Here is a 24,656-nt window from a genome sequence, read left to right as displayed (position 1 = left end):
TGGCAAGACTCTTAAGAAACACAAATGACTTCTAAATGCTAAATGATATGGGCAAAACAAATATAATTTTAACTTCTAATGAATTACCTTTTCCACATAAATGTTACCTAGCCTTTCTATCCAGTATATCAAAGGTAACTAAAAAGAAAAAAAATGGCTTGGATCCTGAGTTGAAATTAATTATTAAATAACCTAGAAGAGAAAGCCAGGAAGGAGTAGGGAGCCCTTTACTCACTGTAAACTTACATACAAGTTTTGTATGAAAACTTATATACAGAATTATTGAATCTGAGAATGATTTGGTGACTCTTATTTCTTAACTGTTTACATGTTGTATCTCTGACCATACATTATTCCTCATACAGGATGCTAAAATACTGTGCCACTGAAACTCAGTATATATCCTTTCCACACATTCATATCAAAATAGATTGATAATCTCCAAGTTATTTAGAGAAATCCAGAGTGCAGATATTATTGACCTGATACTGTCATCTTACACTTCGTAAGTGTGTGTTCACCTGTTCTTGTAATCTAAAAATTGTCAAATGTTGGCAAGGAAATCCGGGGATTTCCAGGATAGTAGCTAGACCAGGATATTCTTTCCTGTAATGATTTTTTAAATTATTTATTTATTTTCTGCTAGACTTCTTTGTCAACGTTAATTACATTGCATCTAGTTTTGTAAAACATTTCTTTCTGTTTTAACATGTTTAAACCTACCTTAAGAATTGCCTATTAAATGTAACACGTTTCACCAAAAAACAAATACAAACAATTTATCAACCTAAAATACTATGTTAGAAGAAAGTGTCCCTAGCCTTCATTTTTCATTACTGGAAAATTTTCACAACATCAGATGGAGTTTCATTTCCATTCAGATGTGACTGGAGTTTGATTTCATTCAGATGTGACTCAATTTCATTTATGCTCATGGAAATTTTAAAACTGAGGCAGTAGTTTCATGAGGGAGAAGCAGTGTTGCAACTAATTTTCTGGTTAAGTGGGCTCATCTCCTGCTATGAACCACAACTTGTTAAGGAGGTTAGTGAGAAAGCCTGTGGTGATGTTAAATTGGGCAGAAAAAGCACGTCAGGTTATTTACTGGTGACTGGATTATGCTCAGTGGTGCCTGCAAGCGTCCCCCATATTTCATTTAAATAGCATAATTCATTGTGAAAATCATTAATAGTACTGCAGAATAAGCGTTAAATATAAACTACATTGAATTGTATTTAATTTGGGGCATTTTATCACACTTTAGGTTTTCATTACAATAATTTCAGTTGCCATATTTTTGGTTTCATATTCTTCTCATGTATTATTTCTCTGATTTTCTCCTAAAGGAATCTGACAGGTTTAGATATTATCATTTGGATAACAACTCCTTTACTACTCAATGCCATATTCTTACAGAAATCCATAAGTATGAATTTCATTCATGCTTCTTAAAAGTTATTGGCCAAACATAGAAATCTTTTTCTTAGGTATAACCAACTTGGTCAGTAGCTTTTTAAATAGTTATGACCACAGTATATGGTTTGGCATGTCTGTATTCACCAATGCCAACCATGCTTCTAGAAACTACTACCCCATTTTAACTAGTTTAATTGTTGTTTAAACATTATATTTGTTTCATTTTTTATCATATTGAGATTGCTTGCCTTCAATACAATCTAAGTTTTTTTTTTTAAAGGTGCTTTTGGAAGAGAGAAAGAATAGGAGGGGGAAAAAAAGAATAAAGAATTTCTTTCCATTAGTTAAGTTCCCTGTTAATATTTTTCAAATTATGATCAACTGTTATCACATGCAGGTTCTATAGATGCTTTAAGAGCGGTACATATCAATATAATTTTCTCTCAACCAAAAAACTTAATAATACTTCATCTTTTCCTCCCAGAGACTTTAACTACCATTTCTTAATTTGCCATGGTTTGTAGCATCTTTCAATATAATAATACAAGGTGAATATAGTAAGAAGTTGATTTTCTGTAATATATTCCATATTCTATATACTATACTATGTTCATGTACTATAAATATTCTTCACTTACTGAAATGGAATAAGCAATCAGTATATCTGCCTCCATAATAATTTAGTTTTGATTGTATTATTTCTTACCCCTTTTTTTCCCTTTCTTATATTAAGATATAAGTAAGTTGGTTAGCTTTCAGCATATAATTATTTTCTAAAGGTACTCCTTATACCCTCAATAATTTCATAGATTCTAATAGTTACTTATATCTTCATTTAAACATATCTATTTACATATGTAGTCCCATCTTTGAGAGCCTTTTGGAAATGCAGTTTTAATTATATCCATTGCTGACTGTTAGACAATTTGTTATAGTAAAAGAGCACACCATGGTTCAGAGACTGGCTTTTCTGTAACTTATTTTCATTTATATAGTGGAAAATTAAAATACACTTTTGAGGTCTTTTTCATATGTACTGTCATGTTTCAGTATTTTCACAACTTTTATTTAATGTTTTATTATAATTATTCAATCATCTAAAGCAAGAAAGGGAGCTATGACACCAATTACAGTAAAATGTAGAAAAGTCACAAAACAGTCTTATTTGTATGTCATTTTGTATTTACATAAATTTGCAACTGGTATGCTACATTGGTTCAACTTTGTTAAAGGTATTTTTTAACTTGTATTGAAATCCTGAAGTAGTTACTGTTAGAAAGCTTTTTTCCCCCCAATTCTGGCTCCTTTGATAATTTCAAATTCACTGAAGATAGTGGCAGCATAGACATTTTATCTAGATGCATACTTTAAAGATCTAGTTAAACATGCTCATTTTATGAATAAGGAAGTTAAGTCTTAGAAAAATTATGTGTAAGGCCCAAGATCACAAGAGAGTTAATGTCAGGCAAGACCTAGGATCCAGGTATGTTGATGCCCAATACCCCACTTTTTCCCACAACACCTGAGTTTTTTGTTCAAGTCCACGGCACCAGCCAGAGTGTACTTGATTCCCCTGAGATCTTTCGAATGAGAAGTAATTGAGTACTTTTGTTTAAAGTAATCTTCCTGGAGGTAGTGCAAAGGCAAAACATTTAGCGTTGAGCAAAACTTCTTACCAATGCAAGTGCCAAAACTTCACCCTTTCCCTTCTTATAGGAGGGCAGAGTGCATTACAGGCAATTCAGTAGGGCACCCAAGAGTCAAAAGCAAAAGATCCCTGCCTCAAGACCAATCAGAATACATGACAATGTAGATAATCTGATTAATCAAAATTATAAACAGTAGAAATTAAAAAAGCAACCTAAGAGCAAAAACTGAAGGTTTGAACTTTACATTGCTCAGTGTCTTACTGTCTAAAATTTTTTATTTTTATGAGATTTAATTGACATATAACTATTGCTGTCTTCCTTTATCTTCCCTTGGTTTTACACTTATAAAATATACCTGTTTCAGTCAACTATTTAGATTTTGGTCTTGCTCTATTTTAAATGGTCACATTTCCTGCCAGGCCTTTGAAGAAACTACCAATAATGGAATGTTTTTAAACCCACAAATATAAATGCATCTTTGCTAAGCTGTAACCTTTTTTTGTTGTTGTTTTTAAGAAAAAAATAGATTTGAAAAACAAGGTAGATTTTGTCATAACAGTAAACTCTTTCCACAGCAACAACTATATATCGGCTCTGCTGTGGGAGTCACACAGCTCCCTTTACACAGATGTGATATTTACGGGAAAGCCTGTGCAGAGTGCTGCCTTGCCCGAGACCCTTACTGTGCCTGGGATGGCTCTTCATGCTCTCGCTATTTTCCTACTGCAAAGAGGTAGGAGGAATATTAGAAATAAACACAGTGTTTCGTATTTATCTTATCTGATTCCATTTTTGGAACAACTTCTTCATATAAATACATCATCTTTTTTCTGATGAATAAAATGAGGTGTTATACTTCAGGGAACTCTTAGACACCTCCTAAACGTTGTACACAAGCTTGGTTTACTTTTGTTTTAAAAAACAAAAACACTTTCTTAATTTGACAAAATAGTCATTTCAACGTATTCTCTACTACTCACTTAAGGCTACCTTTGCCCCTTGATATTCACCAGTATTTTAGAAACAAGCAATAGTAGATGAAGTAATATACAATACTTGCTAATATAAACCTAAAGATTAACAGTATGCACATGAACATATTGAAACCTTTAATAGAAATTAACATTATTAAGCCAATGCATTATAGGAGCAGTAAAATTTGTTTTTTTATCTTAGCTAATGTTTTACAAGAAGGTAAGAACGTGGCTTTTTTCATTGCTAATGAGATGTGTTCTACAACATTTGGATCATTTTAAAGGTTTTGGAAAAATATTAGGGAAAAGAAATAACCCTAATATCTACTTAAATATTTTGATTACACACTAGATAATATTGACTGTAGTGTTAAATCATCTACAACTTAAATCTTTCATATAGTCAGTCCATATGGATTAAAACACAGTTACCTTGTTAATAATAATATTAAATAATAAATATTAAATATTAAATTATTATTCCACTTAATAAATATGCAATTTTCTTAAGCCTTCAATATTCAGAATTTAGACAACATGTTAGTATTTCTTTCATATACGTATTGACTTCGTTGGAAGTTTAAATTTAAAACAAGAACTTAGTGTGGAGGTAATGTGTTATTGATCAAAGAAACCATGGATAATTTAATAAATAGGAATATGCTGTTTTCACAGCAATTAAATTAATTAAGAATAAGGTTTTATGCTTCTTAAAACCAGTTAGCTCTAAAGGGCTTTTAATGTTGCTTGAAAGTGTGAAATTCATGTTTGAACTAAAAATGGGTATTATTTCCTTTCCATGTGAAAATGTATAACATTGCCTAATTTAGTAATAATCCATTTGAATTTTAAGCTTTTATTAATGAGAAAGAAGATAAAAATAAGATCATAACTACGTCTATAATAAGTTAAAAAGCTGGATGTTATTATACATTTGAAATGTGTTTATTGCATACCTAGAATCCAAGATTGAAGGAATTATCATTAACACATTTTTGTTGTGCCTTGCAGATTTTACTTAATCCAATTTCATGTGTCTTTGAAAAGGATGTTTAGAGGCCTCACAATTTATATATTCTTTGTGACGGCATTTTTCAAAAACTTCAATGGCAATAAAAAACACCTTCCCAAATGCTTTGTGGTTCATGTTTCACAAGTTCCCTTGTTGGCTCAATTTTGAAATGTGCAACATCTGTTTGATAGTCTCACCAATTCTACAAATAGAAATCTATAAATACCTGGGACTTCTAAATTTATGAATACAGTAACAAATTCCATGTTTGCAATTCTCAGTGGCCTTTGTGAGAGCTCTTTTCAAGGATGGTAACTAACTTTGCAGCAAGACAATACCCATTAAAATAGATGCAGAAAACAGATGGGCAAGTGTCCCCAGTCTTTTCGAGTCAGTCACACAGACCCAATCTCCAGTTTTAGCCTTCTACTCCAACTACACATCTAGTTGGCACCACAACGGCTGGAGCCAACCTCCTTCCTCCCAGTCAACCAGTAGCCAAGTGTAGAGAGAGGACTCCCAGAATGCACTGTAAGTAACATGATCTGAGCAGTAGAATGCAGGAGAAATTAATTTCGAGTTCTATAGCAAATTTAGCTTTTCTTTTAAAGGTTAAGTTCGTCTTCTCTCTCACCTTCCTCTGATAAAAGGAGGAGCCTTGCTCCACAGTATTTGTTGTTGTTTTTGTCCTTTTTTTCACTTCGCAGGTAAATTGGTTTGCAATCAAAACCATGTAATCATAAAAGAAATGTTTTATAAAAAAAAGTTGGTATAGCAACCAAAAAGAAAAATTAAAGACTAACTTACAAGTAGAATTCATAGTCTTAATAGTATAATTTAACAAAAGTCTATTTAAGGAATTATGTGTAAGTATTAAGAGAAAGAGAACATTCATGTGAGTTTTAATTTTCAGGCTTACTCCCTCATTAGAGATTAGGAAAAAAAGTTTAATTCTATTCATTGAATAAATGGGTTGCTCTTCTATATTTTGTGCTTTTTCCTCAGAATTTAAGATATTAAGAATTTTAGATTTTCTAGATGTTAGATACTTACTGACTGACATTCAGTAGCAAAAAGAAACCATGAATTTTCTGTTATCAATACTTTGAAAAACTTTTTTTTCATTGTTAGTACATTTATATACTATTTTCCATTTTGATCATCTTGCAGACTACTGTTATAGGTATAATGAGCTACTTTTAAAAAATCTTTTAGGCAGATGTAGATGCATCTCTTCTGTTAAACTTCCAGTGTCTTTGACTCTTCTCAGTTCTTATGACAAATTCCGAAGAGGGAATAGAGATACAGTAATAATTTTTAAATATAATTGTTTTAGACGCACAAGACGACAAGATATAAGAAATGGAGATCCGCTGACTCACTGTTCAGACTTACAACACCATGGTAAGTTATAGCATTTTTAATCTTTCAACTTGCTAACACCAGGGTAAAACCATAAGCAATAATGCGTATACGCACACATGCATACGCACACATACATACACATGTATACAAGTTATACACCTCTGCCAGAATACTTAGAGAAGTGCAACTGAAGAGAAAGAAAATCTTGTAGAAAGAAAATTCCAATGAACACAAAGCACTGAATTATGTTTTATTATTGTAGGTATGATAAACTCAGGTTGTTAGACCCTTACGAGACTTAATGCTCAATTTTCTCATGTGAACCAAAAGGAGTCAAGTTTAAGCACACGCTTTGTATGTGGTAGCAACCAGAGAGTAGTAGGCAGCAAATATATTCATTTAAATATATCAGAGAAGAAGGTGTAGTCTTAAAATAAGCCGTGCAAATTACTCATTAATATACTCGTAATATAGACCCAGTATATTATTACTGGGTATCCTACTCAAGTAGAAGATGGTTTGGATGTCTTCACTCTGATTTAGTAGGATAGTCCCTTGAACTGGGGATTTGGGACCAAGTTCATTTTATGTTTCCTAAATGATGTCAAGGCCTATTTAATGTCAAGTTGCTTATTTAATGATGAAATATCAACCAATCTTCATTTAAAACGCAGTAAAATGGTAGTATAGCTCATCCCCCCCCCACCCCCACTTCAACCCTGTACAAAAACAATAATTAGGCTATGCTTCCCCCTGCTGGGAAAACTCAGCAATGACATCACTGCTAACGAGCAGCTCAGTTAAAAATGGCTAAAATATCAAATGTAAACATTTTACATGTAATTGAACGTAATTATCCCTTAACTTTTTTGGTGCGTTTTACATTAATCTTAAAAGCAGGTATACTATTTTTTATCATTTACTTGGATTTGATTTACTAATTCTGTGTGTAGAACATTCATGGTTCATGAATGTTAAGAAAGAAAACACACTGTACGAATAGCACCCAGCAACATGCCAAAACCTAGTTGACTTTCTGAAAGTCCCTGTGTGTATCCTACATGTACTGGTATGTCATTCATGAATGTCCGCACAGTTGTTTGGGGGATGCCAATACCAGGAGACAGGTAGCCACAAATTGGGCCTATATTTTGAATTCATTTGCTTGCAAAATTTCCTTATCTGTTATTTGTTTTCCTGTCTGTTATCGCTCTCATTATGAAAAAAAATACCACTAGATTGGAGCATATAAGTTTTTGTCTTTATACGGATTTAGTGCATTGTTGACACATCCTCATTTAATTTTTCGGATGGCATATTTCAATTGGACAACAAAATATCCACTAGTTTTCCATTTATTTCATGTAGAAATATTGAATTATGATCAGCAGCTTTTCAACAATACAGCATTATGAAATATTCCTTTTATTAAAGAGTATATTTGCTTAGATATAGAGAGGCTAATGATAACTAACTAGAAGTAAAAGAAACAAGATGATGTAAGTAGAGCTCATTTCCAATCAGATTTAATCTCCATGTCAATATGGACCTTGCTATTTTGCTCACTTTTTTATCTCTTTTCTATCTCTGTAACACATGCAATATTGTGAATATTGTAGATATTTAATAAATACTTGTTGAATGAATTATCTAAATATTTCAAGCTATAGCATAATACTTACATACTTTTGTTTCTCAATAGAGATTTGATCTAAATAGCATCCGTTATTTATTGTGAAAATGATTTGTCATACATTGTTATTAATACCATTGTATTCAGAAGTAGAATCTTTAAGAAATATCATAAACCAATTAACTAATAAATTACAGTTGCAAACCACTTTATGTAGGATACCGTGCTATGTTTTGAAGATCGCTAGAGAAATATATATATATATCTTATTAATACATCCATTTTTTTAGCAATCAGTCCCTTCATAGACCCAGTTAGTGTTTTTTCAAAGTGATATATATGCTGGAATTATGAGTGTACATATATACAAGGAAAAGTTGACCGAAGTCATACTTTTTTTTAAAGTGAGGCTGTGGATAAATAAATATTATTAACAGTTGAATGAATGGGCTTTGGAGAGTGCTTCAGATTTTAAAGTTATGTTTTGATGAAATTAGAGTGGTGCAACCCTATAAACTTTGGGAATATAGAATTGCTTAGCTGTAGAAAGTAAAATGAATGTGAATAACTTTTTTCTCCTGATTCTTCAGTTGGAATGAATACTGTAGGGAGGAAAAATAATTTCTGTGTTTCAATGTTACTGAGTGTGTGTGTGTATATAAAAACAACCCCAAGTAGATGCTTGTGATATATGGGAGGAAATGGTAAAATAGTTCAAGAAGCTCTGCAGTAGTAAAAACATTCCTTTTTTGAAGGCCTCTTTATTCCTTGTCTGCTTGTCTTGCTAATTGACCAAACATAAAAAATATACACCATAGATTACAGTAAATTTCAAATGTTTGGAAACTAAGTCAGGCATTCCCATGTGGTCAGACTGAGTCTTACCATTAGGAATCAGTGAATTATCTTGGAATAGGTGATGTCAATCTTTGACAGTAAAATGGGCAGAAATCCAGAGCTCAGCCCTATTAAATCATGTATGTTACCTTGCTAATGTCCCATCTCACATTGAATAAAATATATGTGCTCATATGGAAACATATAAAGATATGAGATGTTTTCACAGAAACTGCTAAGCAACCTGAAGCCAATTATACACTTCAGGACCATCAGTTCCAGCTGTAATGGTAAACATATTGGGTAAAACTCTATATTTTACATCTCCTGAGGTTTTAATAGAGGGACTGTATAAAATAACTCAGAATTAAGGTGGAAGACATTTCACTCTCGATGAAACCTTTAACACTTACTCAGTGCTCTGTTCGCTCTCTTGTAAAGGCAGCACTAATGGTGAGCTGGACCAGGTGAAACAGAAGAATCCAGCTCCACTTCCCCTTGGTCCAGCACACTCTCCCCCATCACTGGTAGCCTTTTGCCTTGGGAAATTTCAGTACAAAACCCTAAATATATCTGCTAGCAGATCTTCTTGTCTTCCCATTCACTCATACACAATGCTAACGAGAAACCTCCAGTATGTTCCCTTTCCTAACATAACTGTTGTGCACAGAATTGGAGCTTGTCTGACTTTGCATTCAAGAGCATAAGTGGTTGAGTCAATGTACCTTTAAACTACCTCTCATTCTTCCTTCTTTACTAAACGAGCTGTATTATGATCTACATGTCCAGAAAGGAAAAAGCTATACCAGAAGTAACAATTTTTGAAAATTAACATCTTAGATTTTTGCATCTTTGAAATATTTTATGTCCTAACTTCTGCATTAATGCCATCATTGAATTTCACTTTGTAATAGTTCTCTTGGCTGTTCTACATACGTGCATTTCCTTTCCAACAACCCACAGTAAAATGTTGGCAGAATTCAACCTTCTTCATTATCTCCACAACTAGTTCATCTCAATTTATGTCTTGGTTGGCATAATTTAAATGAAATCATTCCAAAATTGTTCCAGAATTTCATAAAATATCTCTGGCAGTGTCATCTTTATGGTGTGCAGAGCTATAAATTTAGTATTTTGGAGCAATGCTAATCTGGTCTGTGCTTTAGCTTCTTTTATACATGTAGAAAATCCAACTATGAATCTGAGCATTTGGCCCCAAGAGAAGCCTCAAGATTTGATAGATGAGCTGATGTCAGTCCTAAAAAAAACCCCTAACTTTAATAAATTACCAAATTGTATCAAGTCTAAGACGTCACTGAATGTAAGGTGCACCATTATTTTATGTACTGCTTAGAGAGAAAAACTGCCCAAAATGGACAATCTAATATATGGTCCCAGCATCAAGCCAGAACGCAATATGTTTCAGTATTGGCACAAAGGAGAAATAAATTCCCAACCGAAAGAAGATAGCAAAGAAATTGGCCTGTTTTACTCCTTGAACCACAAAGGTGGTCCTCATGAAGGTTTAATTTCTGAATTCACAAATAAATTCCCAACCGAAAGAAGATAGCAAAGAAATTGGCCTGTTTTACTCCTTGAACCACAAAGGTGGCCCTCATGAAGGTTTAATTTCTGAATTCACACCAACGGGGTGGACCAAAAGCTTCAGACAAAACTTTAATTTAAGGAGCTGTCAGCTTAGTAGGGTCTCATGTGTCTGGAAGAAGTAAGAACAAATTATTTCTGGAAGAAAGCAACTTCAACTCAGGTGGAGAACAACTGTAAGACATTCTGATATCAGAGATGTTAAAATATAAAGGAGCACGCATCCTAGAATGAAATTATTATAGTAGTGTCTTCCATAACTTTTGTAAACCTTTTTTGAAACTGTTTTCACTGGAGAAAATCAATCATCACCACAGTAGTCTTCTGACATTACGTTAGGCCAATAATCCATTTATTCATAGCACATGTATGCAAGACCTGCACACACAACCTGAATAAGAAGAATAAGAAGAGGTTTAAAATATTTTGTGCTATCATTGTTCCTTATTAAAGCTTTTAAATACGTCATCAGAGATCACCCAACTGTTTATACATCTATAATTTAACTGTTGTAAATGAAAAGTTCTTAAACATGCTGTATTTTTTAATTCCAAAACTTATAAGGAAAACAAATAAAATACAAGATGGTATTTTTATTATTGTTTATGGAAGGTTTCTACTTCAGCAAATGGGTGTTTTCCATCATCTATCATATCTCTTCGGAAAATGTAAATTGAACATTAAAGTTCATGTTTCCTTATTTTTAAAGGTGTAAATTCACATGGTAATTTTACTCTGCCATGTAAATTATATGTGTTTTCTTGGTAAAGAATTTGTTATAAAGTCATGAAAATAAAACATATCAGACATTTAATATAGACTATATAGTACAGTAGATATCTTCATATTGGTGTTGCTTTTTAAAATAATTGAGTTTCAGCCCTCCCTATACTAAGAAGCATTGAGGCCTCTGATATCCCAAGATTATTAAGCACGTTATTAAAATGGCTTCATAGTTAACTTCAAAACATGTCAATTTAATTTGTGTATTTTAAATCAATATATACCTTAAAAATAAGATACTAGCGATTCTCTCTACAATAATTACCTATGAACAATAAAATTAAAATATCCTAGTCATATCTCTCTGTTTATCCATCTACCTATCTATACACTGACAAGAGCATTTAAACACAAATCCACAGGTATCTGTGAATTCAAGGAAAGCTGGAAACTCCTTGAATTGTAAAATTCGAAGTGTTGTATTCTGCTTGATAATTATTTCCCAGCACCAGAGACAGATCTTAATTTAGGGCATAAAACAAAATAGTGTAAAATTTAAATTTATTTTAGCAATTTGATAAATTATAAGTTTAAATGTTCTCTAAGGTTTCATTAATTGAGTCTTTTTTTGCACTTGAGAAATAGATGTATTGAGCATATGGACTTTAATACATATGCACACATTTCTAGGCACATGTATGCATGCAAACTCACATGCAACAAACATTTACTGAGAAACTAGCTGGTATAAGCATCACACAAAACACTGGAGAAATATTATACTAAGCATTATTGTGATGAATAAACAACTAGTACCCCTGTTATATAGCTGTAAATTTGTGTTAAGTGCACTACAGTATATAAGATTATTAAATCAGTTGTTAACCATCTTAATATTCAGTCAGGCCCAAAATATACATGAATGTCAAGGATGAGTGTTAAGGATGAGTGAAACTTTTGTCTTCTTTTTTTATTTTATTTTATTATTATTTTTTTTGCGGTATGCGGGCCTCTCACTGTTGTGGCCTCTCCCGTCGCGGAGCACAGTCTCCGGACGGGCAGGCTTAGCAGCCATGGCTCACGGGCCCAGCCGCTCTGCGGCATGTGGGATCTTCCCAGACTGGGGCACGAACCCGTGTCCCCTGCATTGGCAGGCGGACTCTCAACCACTGCGCCACCAGGGAAACCCTTCTTTTTTTATTTTTAAATATTTTATAGCTTCCCAAGAGTTATTGATTCATCCATGAAATGCCTTTTCAGCTACTGCTACTTTAGGAGATATTTATTATTCATCCACTTGAAATCAAATTAGAGTCTTTTCTATTGATAAAGTACCAGTTGTATTTCTGGAGAAAATAATCAGAATCCAGTAAGAAAAATCTAAGTAATGTTGTTTATAATAAGAAGTGCATATCTCCAGCTTTCTGTGTCACCATGAGTCGGTGGACAACATTTCCTTTCCTCCTTTGCTTGACCTTTTACATTGAATAATATTGGCAAAAAATTTAGTGTAAAATATTAAAATTACAATGTGATGAAAAAAGTGGAATTAGATTTCTCTTTATGTAGTTTGGCAACTAATTGAATTTGCTAAATATTTAAAATAATTTGCAATTATTTTCCCTCTCCCAAATTGTTTCATTATTTATGAAATTCAGCTTTTTAATAACCTAAAGGGTGAGAATATCAAAAATGACAGCAGAGATCAAATAGTTGAATACATATATGGTTCACTACCTCACCTATCTCTGTCTTTTCTACATGAAATCAAATTTCCTAAGATTCTTACATTATTAGCATTTCAATCTTGGGAGACATTTATGGGGTTAAAATGGAGAGTGAAATAAATGGAAAGCTGAAATGTGATGCCTTCTGTTTCTGCTATATTGGAAGAGAATCAAATACTAAATAAGGCCTTTAGCAACGTGATATTTCTGGCCAAATGATGGATATCTTGACTTTTTGTTGTTACAAAAGGAAGCAATTTATTTAACTTCTTTCTTTCCTCCCATTCTTTCTGGCTTATTAGCCTCATTTCATTTCCATAAATTATCCCACTGAAAGAGGAAATGGTTAATTGAAGATTGCTTCCTTACAAACATTATTTCTTGTCATTAACAGCTGCAACATATTGTAATATGTGTTATTCAAACACACTGTGATGCTTTAAAAATAATTTTAATGTTCTCAATTATTTTGCTCTAACTATTCACTTCAGCCCATAAGAATTCATTATGCCAATTTAACAACTCACCCTTCTTGTCTACTAGTAATATTCATGACAAAAGTTTGTATTCAAAATCATTGCTTTCTAAGTATGAAAAGTAGTTTTAAATTGATTACAATGAAATTGCTTTTTTTCTGGAAAAATTACTTATTGGCATAGACATCGTTTAGAGATATAGGTGTCCCTGGAGATATGAGAATACATTCATATAATTTCTCAAATATCTTTCTCTTCTTATTATCCCATATTTGAAATTTTTGATTTTGGAGTACACTTGATTAGTCATCATCATCTTCTACCATATCTCAAGTCAACTCTTATAACATTATAAAGCTTAACAAATTTAGAAGACTTGAAATGTTTACAGTGCAGTAATGTATTCTGTCATAATGAGGGTTATAAACCCTATACCATTTTTAATTGATCAAACTCTTAATCATTTATGTAATTATGATAACTCTGTGCCTTGAAAATGTCAAAGTTACATGAGATTTCAGCTTTTAAATGCAGAGGAAACTGTTACCTGGATTTGCTATTCAGCAAACATCAGCTAAGGGTTTATGACTACCTTGTGCCCAAATTGTGGAATGCACAGTATGAGGGAGATAATCAGATTAATAAAAAATTGTAACAAATAAGACTGCATGTGCTCTAAAGATACATGTAAAAAGAGATTTTTTGAAAGCATAGAAGAAGGAATACTTTTTTTTGATATGGGTGAGAGAGCAGAATTGATGCTGGGAAGGAGTTCATAATTTGTCTCATTAGGGCTTCTCAATAAAGGATTTTAATTTTTGAATAAACAGTTGAAACTATCACAAGAACAGCAATAACAGTAATATCACCTCACATATTTATGACTACCTCTGTATCCAGACAATGTACTATTATTTGTATGTAGATATATTTTAATAACAAAAAATATTTAAGGGGATTATAAAAAGTATATGCTGTCTGTAATTGATAAGTGACCTAATATATTTCAGACAATTTGCAATTGTTTGATTAAAAGCAAAGATAGGATAAAGGCAGCAATAATGTCACACAGGCAAAGCAGATGTACTGACAGAGAACAAAACCAGGCATGTGACAAGAACATATTTACTAAGAAGTTACAAGGGTAAGACATAAATTTGTTTAATGGTTTTTTTCAGCCAATGTGGGGGGAGAAATATGATCAAGTGGTGAGTCACAAAGTTCATTAAAAAATTCAGTTGTTCAAGCGAATCTCAATAATTCCTAAAAACTAACATTAGAAAAATTTCCCAAAGATGAACACCATAGTCAACAACAGTGGGACATAAACACAGTGAGCGAATCCATAGAGTATTGCTTATGGGTTCCCTCAACAGATCAGAGGGACCCCACTCAACAGGATTCAATAAAATCAATTATATCATGGGATTAACACAATGTGTTTCATGTAAACTGCTCTTGTTTCAACTGTAATCCAGAGAGAGATTTTAGATTAGATTTACCTGAATGTGCAAGATTTCATATCCTTCAGGAAATCTTGAATCAACAATGTTTTCTCAGGTGAGCTTTTGCTTTATATTGTGTATTTATGAGTTCAACAGTATATGCTCTGAAAAATACTTACAGTGCAGCTATATTCTATGCCACCATTTCTATGCAGAGCTGTTTGCTTTAATAACAGTCAAAATGATAGTGTATTTGGCATCCAAAAAATTGAAAATCTAATAAGTTTAGAAGTCAAGAATCAAAATGTTGTTCCTGTTTGTTAAATTTTTTTTTTGAGAGAAAGAGAGGGAAAGAACGAGACAGAGATGGGGTAAAGGGGTTATGGGGGGGAAGAGAGGAGGGAGAAAAGAAGAGAGAGAAAAACATATTGTTATTAGACCCCTAATGTTTCCTATGTTGTACAAAATTTACTCAAGTGGTTGGGATGGAAGGATCAGAAAAGGGAATGAATATTTACTGAGTGCCTTCCAGTAGTCTATCGGGTGTAAGATCAGCTGCAAGGATATATTATACAACATGGGGAATATAACCAATATTTGGTAATAACTGTAAATGGAGTGTAACTGGTAAGAATTGTATAAAAATAAATTTAAAATTAAATATTTATTGAGTATCTGTTTATAAGGTATCGGGTGTGGAGAAATTAACAGAAAAAATGTTTACAGGGTGTGACGTCAAAGCACCCAAATGAATGGTGCTATGAATGCTTGGCTGAGGCCACTGTGAATGAAAGTTCTGGTCCTAAATTAAAAGTTGCTGATGATAGAAACATTCTACTGCAGAGGAATTAAGAGAAACAAGTGTATTCAAAAGATATTTAGTTTCTTGCATTTTTTGGCAGTCGCAGAATCTAACAGAACATACAGTAGGAGACTCTCAAACCAAAGAAAGAGAGTAGTACCTCTGCATACTAAGACTGATAGTTAATATGACAGGACTTTTAGCTTCACTGCTTACTAACTAGAAGATTTTGTTTTGCTTTCAATTTCGACAAAGGAGAGAAAGAAAGGGCCAGCTTAGAGGGGAATGAATCCTTAACGTATTGGCAAGAGTAGTTATTAAGACACCAAGACAGTGAACCAAATTCACCAGTTGTGCTTCTTATCTTATTCAGGTGGGAAAGTATCTGAATGTCATGATATTTCTTGAAGTCCATGGCCTATTGCTATATTAAACCAAAAACAACTTGGTATAAATTTATTAGATTCTACTATAGATAAGTAACAGATGAATATTTTTTAAATTCAGGAAACATTTACCACTAAGAGAATTCTTTTCTTTAATGGGCTTTGGGAAACATTTGCTGTCACCAGAGATCTTGGAGAGAAACTAAAAACTAAGTAGATTTCCCAAGACTCTAGAGGTGACAGAAAGTTCTCTATGGATCAGTTAGAATGATTAAATTAATTGAGAAGACAAACAGTGACTTTTTTGAAAATGTACCTAATAGATGTTTCATTTATATTAAGCTCTATTATTTCTTATTATACAAGTTACATTGCTTTTCTTATCTGAGTATCAACTAATGTACTGAAGGATTTATACAGATCTCTATGTTTGAGAGCAATAACTTATTTATACCTTAGATTTCTATAGATATCTATAGTAACTTGGACAAATTAGATGAGAGACAAGTATTATCATAAATTTCTACAAGAAAACTAGACCTGAGAGGCATGGCTGGCAAGACAGAAGATACTGGTGGATAACCATACTGTTTGTCTCTAAATCCAGCTGATTTTTTTCTGTGTTATCATGCTGTCATATATCTTATGATTCAGTAATATGTAGATATTGAATGAAAAGTTACTTCCTAAAAGTAATAGGATTTCTTTTTTTAATTAAATATTTTTTTATGTTTTTATTTTATTAGAGTCAGAACACAACATGAAATCCACCCTATTAACAAAATTTGAAGTATTGTTCACTGTAGGCATAATGTTGTGTAGCAGATCTCAAGATCTCATTTATCTTGCATAACTAAAATGTTATACCCATTGCCATTCTACTGTCTGCTTTTACGAGTATTTACTACTTTAAATACTTCATCTGAGTGGAATCATGCAGTATTTGGTTTTCTGTGACTGGCTTATTTCACTTAGCACGTCTTCAAGTTTCATCCATGTTGTTGCATATTGCAGATTTCCACCTTTTTTCAGGTTGCATAATATTACAAGTAAAATAATTTCTAAATCAAATAAGTTTAAACTGCACAACCATTAGCAGAAAAAAAAATGCATTCTATGTAAACTCTAAAAACCTCTGTGACAAGGCATTCTAATTATTCATGGTAGCTCCTGAATCACAGATCTCCCAGCTCGTGTTGGACATAGACACTCAATTCATCTCTATCCAAGGAAGCAGATGTCTTGCAAACTAGCACAGCAACATGTGCCATATCTATTCAATCAAAGATATACTAATAATTTCAGAGGGAAAAGAAAAACACTACCATAGTGCATGTATATATTGACACACAGATACACATATCTCCAACATGAAATAAACTGTGACTTGGAATGAGTTAAATATTGTTTCTTTACATTTTAGTCATTTCCTGTTTTTTATTATTTCTAGAGTATTCATCTTTTAAATAAGAAGAGACAGATACTTCCCAATATTAGAAGAGTTTTGTTTCACACCTAGAACAATAAAGGAAAAAGCACTGGGACTGACATCCCTGGAGATAGCAAATGCAGGCAGAAGGTTGACTATAGGAAGGGTGAGAATAGGAGATGATGGCCATAGGCTGTGTATGGGAATTGGATGGAAGCAGGATTTTGGAAAGTTTTAAACTTAGAGCAAATCATACTGTCTGTGACAGACAGAAGTACTCAGATAGTTATAACAAGAGTAAAACTGTCAAAGTGATGCAAAAAAGGGGGAAACATTTTTTTAATTAAATATCTAGCGGAGTTTGAAGAAGAAAACAAAAATTTTTCATCTGTCTACACTGTCAGCCCTCTGTGCATGTGAAAATATATTTATTATTTTCTAAATTAATTTAATGAGTTCCAGATTGTACAGGATGTCATAAAGGAAACAGGATTAAACAAGATAACAAGGAGTTTTTCTTCTCTAAATGAGTTTTACCTAGACACCCCGTGTCGTACTTTTGATCTTAACTGTGTTTCATTTACCACATTGAAGGAGGTTACATAAAGGGTAAAATAATAGAAACTTAATCAGGAAACAGAATTTCTTATTGCTGCATTTTATTACATACTCTTGCCATCTTCTTTAGCCTAATTCTTGAAAATAATAAAAGATGTGTCATTTTAAAATAAGGACAATTGAAACCACATTGCATTATAATTGTGCGTCTTTCTTCTGAACCATCCCAAACGTTTCACACCAATTGATCTTCAGATCAAACTTGTGGATTATTTAAGGGTTGTTGGTGGGGAGTATAAACTTCCTGAACTCTACCTTCTGTTAAATACTAGATAAATATTACTGGCTGGTAAATTTAATTTTACAGATGAAAAACAAACACAAAAAGGCAAAATTAAGTTCTCAGAAATGGACTCTTATTTCCAAAAACCCAATCGAATAACTTTTCTGCTGGAGAATTGTGGCAGAAATTCACTGGCACCATTAGTCAGAGCATAGAGTTTTACAATGAAAATAATATTTTGGAGAGTATTATCATGGCATATAAATGTATAGTTATACTGCACACATGACTGATTTTGTTAATGTAATGCTATTTTCTGGTACACAAATCTCTGTATATGCTTTATATAACCCATACTGAAATAATTAGTCTATTTAGTAGACACTTGAATTCTGAAACCTTGTCATTTCTGCCATCTTCAATCAAATTGGAAAAGACTTCCAACTTGGCAACAAATTCATCTCCTGAATTTCTGAATAAATACTTTGGAAAGTTGAGTTTACTTCTCTAACATTTTCTCATTTCATTTCCTCATCACCGGCCAGATAATCACCATGGCCACAGCTTTGAAGAAAGAATCATCTATGGAGTAGAAAATAGTAGCACGTTCCTGGAATGCAGTCCAAAATCACAGCGAGCTCTGGTCTATTGGCAATTCCAGAGGCGAAATGAAGAGCGAAAAGAAGAGGTATAGGAAAGAAACTGACTGGATTAATTCTATATGACATATGCTGTTAAGTGACCCCAGCATGGTTGACTTGAGAGGGGAAAAAAAAGTAGTGAATATTTATTCTTTTCTTAACATACCAATACTCATTCATTAAACAAGTATTCATTGAAGGCTGATTTTATGACAGGCTTTGTGATAGGAGTTAGAGAAACAAAGGTGAACTGGTAAGAGTTTTGTCTCAGAAGCTGTTTGGGGATATATTTTAGAGACTTCTTTTTTCTTCCTGGAGTTATCTACAAAACAATTATGTTATCTACATTCATATACAAGAAAAAAATCTAATCCTTCTACTAATTTTAACTTTTGTTCAATTAATTCTGCTCTCCAAACATGTTTTCCTTTCTCCATTAACTTCCTCCTCAAATGGGAAGGGGCAGTTAAGGGAAAGGAGTAGTAGATTTTGGATAAAGGTTCTGAGGTACAGTTATGAACTCTGATGTGAACTGTGCATGTAGTTTCACACAAATCTTCCTCCTCTGTGGATCCATTTATTCCTCTGTAAAATTTAAAAAAACATATACATAGAAAATCTCAGTGAGTACTCTGAGCCTTTAAAACTTTTTAAAAAGTGTTAAATAGGGTAACCATAGTATGTAGGTGATTTGTGAATGTACAATGTGCAGACAGTTTTACAAACATAATCTGAATGTAGAAGTAAAAGCCCTTCTGTTATCTCTTTTGACAGTTGAAGCAGTCTTCAAACATGTAATCACATCATATAAATGTTAAGGTTGATTTTATATATTACCAGCTGTGGCTTTCAGAGATCTCTTTTGTAAACTGTATGCAAAATAAAAGTGAGGTTAGACATATTAAATAGCCTATCTTCATGTCACATCTAAGACTTAGGAAATTGAATAAATAAGTAAGCATGCAATCCCATGTTTTTTCTGGTTGCTCAACTGCTGAACTTATTCTCTTTTTCCATCCTTATTATAAATTTATTCTAATGCTGCATTGTTTTCTAGTATCATGTTTCTATATTTCCAATTCCAATATTCAATGTTAACTTTCACCTATATTTATATAGCTTATTTCAAATTTATAAAGTATATCTTTGTCCTTTCATCCCATTATCTTGATTACTTTAAATTATTATGAGAAATTCTATTAAGACAAGAGACAGCAATATTTTGCAGTGCTTCTTAAAAACAATTGGAAGAAATGTATAACTCTTTTCCCTGATAGGAAAATGCAGTCATTTCTCTTAAACTAGAAATTTTATTAACTGAAAATGTGTCTCAGTACACAGTCTGAATTTTTGCTGAGACAGAGTTTTGGAGCCTATATTTCTTGTAAATATGTATGATTTTACTACATCTTGTCTTTTGCTAGATCAGAGTGGATGATCATATCATTAGGACCGAACAAGGCCTTCTATTGCGTAGTCTGCAGCGGAAGGATTCAGGCAATTACCTCTGTCATGCCGTGGAACACGGATTCATGCAAACTCTTCTTAAAGTGACCCTGGAAGTCATCGACACAGAGCATTTGGAAGAACTTCTTCATAAAGATGATGATGGAGATGGCTCTAAGACCAAAGAAATTTCCAACAGCATGACACCTAGCCAGAAGGTCTGGTACAGAGACTTCATGCAACTCATCAACCACCCCAACCTGAACACAATGGATGAGTTCTGCGAACAAGTTTGGAAAAGGGACCGAAAACAGCGTCGGCAAAGGCCAGGACATACCCAAGGGAACAGTAACAAATGGAAGCACTTACAGGAAAATAAGAAAGGTAGAAACAGGAGGACCCACGAATTTGAGAGGGCACCCAGGAGTGTCTGAGCTGCATTACCTCTAGAAACCTCAAACAAGTAGAAACTTGCCTAGACAATAACTGGAAAAAATGCAATATACATGAACTTTTTTCATGGCATTATGTGGATGTTTACAATGGTGGGAAGTGCACCTGAGTTCCACCAATTATAAATTAAGTCCATGAGTAACTTTACTAACAGGCTTTCTTCCTAATACCAACACTTAATAGAGGTCAGGTGAATGCAGATGTTCACACTAGTGACTTAATGTTTCCTATGAGATTTCACTATACAGGTTTTGCTTTCTTCTTTGCCTGAGAAATAAAAATGTCATTTGCCATGTTGCCATCTAAAGAAGAAAAACTGCATCAGCAAAGCCATTTTATTGAACTAGAAGTTTTAAACTGCATGGATTTACTAAGCTGATGAATATTCCAAAACACTGTTGGATTCAAGGATATTTTTTGTCTACCAGTACTCGTGTTTATATGTACCGGAGGAGTAAAATGATACTGAATTAAACGGTCTGTGGAAATACGAAAAACATAAACCATCCATCATCCAGAAGAAAAATGGAATACACTGATCTACTACTGATGTCTTCTTCCAGCTTTGATCTAAAGATGTATTTTATTAAAACTATAATTTAAATGTACCATGACAAATATGCAGAAAAAAGTAGCTCTTTTCTAAGCTAGAGTAGGTTTTTGTCTTACAATTATTGTGCTTTGTAGTTTTTGTTTTTAAAAACTCCAATTGTGTGCTGCTTTTTTTAAAACGTTGTTTTCAGTTTTGCAAGAGGAATAACCAATATTGTCCTAGAAACATATATACATCATTAACAACCAATTCCTAAAATCTGGATATAAATTATGCTTTATTTCTCTGAGGAATTAAAAAAAAAACTTCCCCTTCTTCAAATATTATCTAAATTAATTAGAACCTGCATAATGTTCTTAGAAAAACAGAGCATTTAACCCGAAAAAAAAAAGAGAAGAAAGAAATAGATTTGTAAATGCATTTTCTTGTACCTAATGGATCAACAAAGAGAAAAGGAACTGCATATTTCATGCAAATAGTAAGCATTGGTTTAATGTTAATAGAAAATGTCTTAATTCTGCGCTTGAATTCCTGCCTGATATTTGAGACATAAAAACTCTCTCATGACTCCATTTGGAATTTTATCTGTCACTTAATTTTTTTGAGAAGAGGGAGATCAGTAATATTCAGAACAACCTCCTAAAAGCAAATTTCCCAACTCTGTTTACATTTTTATCAGCTGCCTCTTATCTCACCTTGTTTAAGACAATTATCTGTCTAAAGAACACATGACTCTTTTCAGGTCAATGGGAGTGACTTATACAAACTATTTTCCAGGACACGGCTCACACTTAAAACATGTCTCCTGCAACAACTTATAAAATAAGATAAAAGATTATTAATTAAGGGCTTGCCTGCTTCATTGTCCTAAGATGATTCTTTGAGAATCATTGACTTCAAGATGTATAAGACCTTCAGCATTGCAATGCAGTTTTGCACTGCACTCATCTTTCCAAGAATCCCTCTCTGGGTCCTTCATCACGCACAAAAATGCAAAGGAAACATCTTATTGCTAATTAATGAAAGCAGCATTGAAATTGTAACTTTAGCTGTCTTGGTATTCTAATTAACTCAGCATTAATTTCTCACCTCAGACTACAGTGAACTTTTTTTGAATTCTCTATCAGCTGAAATATTCACAGATGGAAGCTCATGTTTCAGTTTTAATGATTACTTTGAATAAATGATTTTTTTGACGTTTGTTTCAAATGGGAGCCTAAAAATATTCTACATTCAATTTTAGGCTCCAATGATTAATACAATGTTACTTTTAGAAGTACATCCTCAAATGGTAGCTAAGTTTTAAATTATTTGAAGGAGAGACTCCTGTAGAGGAAAAAAAAAAAAATGAGATATAAATCAAAAAACCAAGAGTGCTCCAAAAATAGGTCATTTAAAAATTTCTCATAGAGTATCTTTACTAAAATTCGGTGTTGCATTTTATTCTAAATTTGTAGCTGAAACAAATTTATTTGCAATAACAGAAGTATCTTATTATTAGTCCTCAAAAATAAAGGATTTGAAGGGGTAGAGATTGTATAACTTCAGGGATGCCTTCCAATATCTGAATGCATTTTGTTTAGCATTATGAAATACCCATAGAAAGAATGTGTAGATTTCAACTAACAGAAACAAAAACAAATCCACTGACATGTCTTCATAAATCAGGTCTAAGTTTTCGAAGAAAATTATAGATATAACATGCAGGTAAATAAGTCTTATTACAGTCATCATCTTCTGCCAATGGGTATTGAGGTGGGCAGTTTGCACAAAAAGTAATTAATGTCCCATTTAATTCAGTTTCAATAGACTTTGGCTTATGCATGTATCATCAGAGTTGAAACTTTGTTAAGAGACTCATGTGACCTTGAACAGATTATTACAGCAATCTTAAAATAGGAAAAAGGTACAGCACAGCAGAGAAATTATGGCCCAGTTGAAATCAAATGCAAAATGTAAATGTACACTTACTGCTACATTTTATGTATTATTTAGTGATTTTCAGTGGTATGTGTTTAATATTTTTGCTACCTACACATTAGGCAACAGAGATGTACATAATTTTGAAAAGAAGAGGAAGGACAGTGTAAAATGCAACTTTTTGTAGGTACTCCATTTCAGTGTGTTCAATGTCATCCTAAAATGCAAGATTTTCCCACATAGGTAACAAGGTGGCTTATGTGCTATTTGAGGGCAGAAGCTGTGTGCCCATTCAATCAGCATGTTTTTTTGCCAGGTAGTAAATACGTTCCATATCTGTATTTATCATTGCATTTCAGATGGGAACTAGAAAACTGGAGAGAAAAATGTAATGAAACTGCTGCTGTAAATTATTCCTTTTAGCATGTATTCAGTTGCTAAATACACATTTCTTCAAAATATTTGAATTCAGATGTCTTTACTATTCCATGTAGCATATAGTGTCAAGGAACATAAGTTTAGAAAAGGTTGAGAACCAAAGTCAGGTTGCTAGCAGATTTCTTCATTGTAGTCATCTGTAAACTGGGCTCTATACTTATGGAGATGATGTGAATTTAATGCCCTTTAAATTAAATACTGTTATTTTATGCCATACTTAAAAAGCAAATATGGGGATGAAATTCTATAGTGTGTCATTATCATAATCAGTTTGGTTTCATTCTGGATCTACAAAGACGCCTGATAATTGTTATTGAAGTTGCCTATCCTGAAGGTCATAAGCAAGCATTTTATTAATATGGAGTGATTAGTATAACATTTTGAAATCTTTGTTTTATGAATTCATTTTTTAAACACAATCTGTGTTCACTTTAATGGTAATCTATCAGGTTTCATGGCTTCAAAGACACACTTAACAAATAGGATTCAACATCAATGTTATAATGTGTTAGAGATAAATTGGCCTAATGCCAAAGACATCCATGCTTTTTAATTTTGTTTGTAATAATTAAAGTCAATGTTAATGTTTGCAAAATACATGTTTCCATAAAGAAGAAAACATTTTTCAAAAAGTCTGCAAAATCCTATTAGTTTGATTTGTAACAATTTTTATAGTAATTAATTAAAGAAACATACTTTTTAAAGTTAATATACTAAGAGGACCTATACATGAAAGAGAAAAAGAAGCCACAGAAATGGTGCCTCATATAGTATGTCCATTTTCACAGTCAACCTGATCAAAGAAGACAGCTTGGTTTTCATTTCAAACATGCAAGCACACACAGGCAGAGGCAGAGGTACCAAATCAAACTAAACTAAAAAAAA

The 24,656-nt window shown here is 32.8% G+C and overlaps 1 protein-coding gene across 2 annotated transcripts in view; it reads left to right on the top strand.

Moving 5' to 3' along the window:
• Positions 1 to 23,792, top strand: part of SEMA3A (semaphorin 3A) — a 507,605-nt gene extending 483,813 nt beyond the window's left edge. For both annotated transcript variants that reach the window (XM_067746089.1, XM_067746090.1), the window contains 4 exons: positions 3,641 to 3,798; positions 6,388 to 6,455; positions 18,866 to 19,008; positions 20,386 to 23,792. In XM_067746089.1, coding sequence (XP_067602190.1) covers positions 3,641 to 3,798; positions 6,388 to 6,455; positions 18,866 to 19,008; positions 20,386 to 20,841 — 825 coding nt within the window. In that variant the 3' untranslated portion in view covers positions 20,842 to 23,792. The remainder of the gene's footprint in view (positions 1 to 3,640; positions 3,799 to 6,387; positions 6,456 to 18,865; positions 19,009 to 20,385) is intronic.
• Positions 23,793 to 24,656: the final 864 nt, after the last annotated feature.

Source organism: Pseudorca crassidens, chromosome 8, assembly GCF_039906515.1.
Source record: "Pseudorca crassidens isolate mPseCra1 chromosome 8, mPseCra1.hap1, whole genome shotgun sequence".
In the NCBI taxonomy this organism is placed as follows: Eukaryota; Metazoa; Chordata; class Mammalia; order Artiodactyla; family Delphinidae; genus Pseudorca; species Pseudorca crassidens.
Note: the sequence above shows the minus strand (reverse complement) of the source record. Positions and strands in the feature narration are given on the sequence as shown.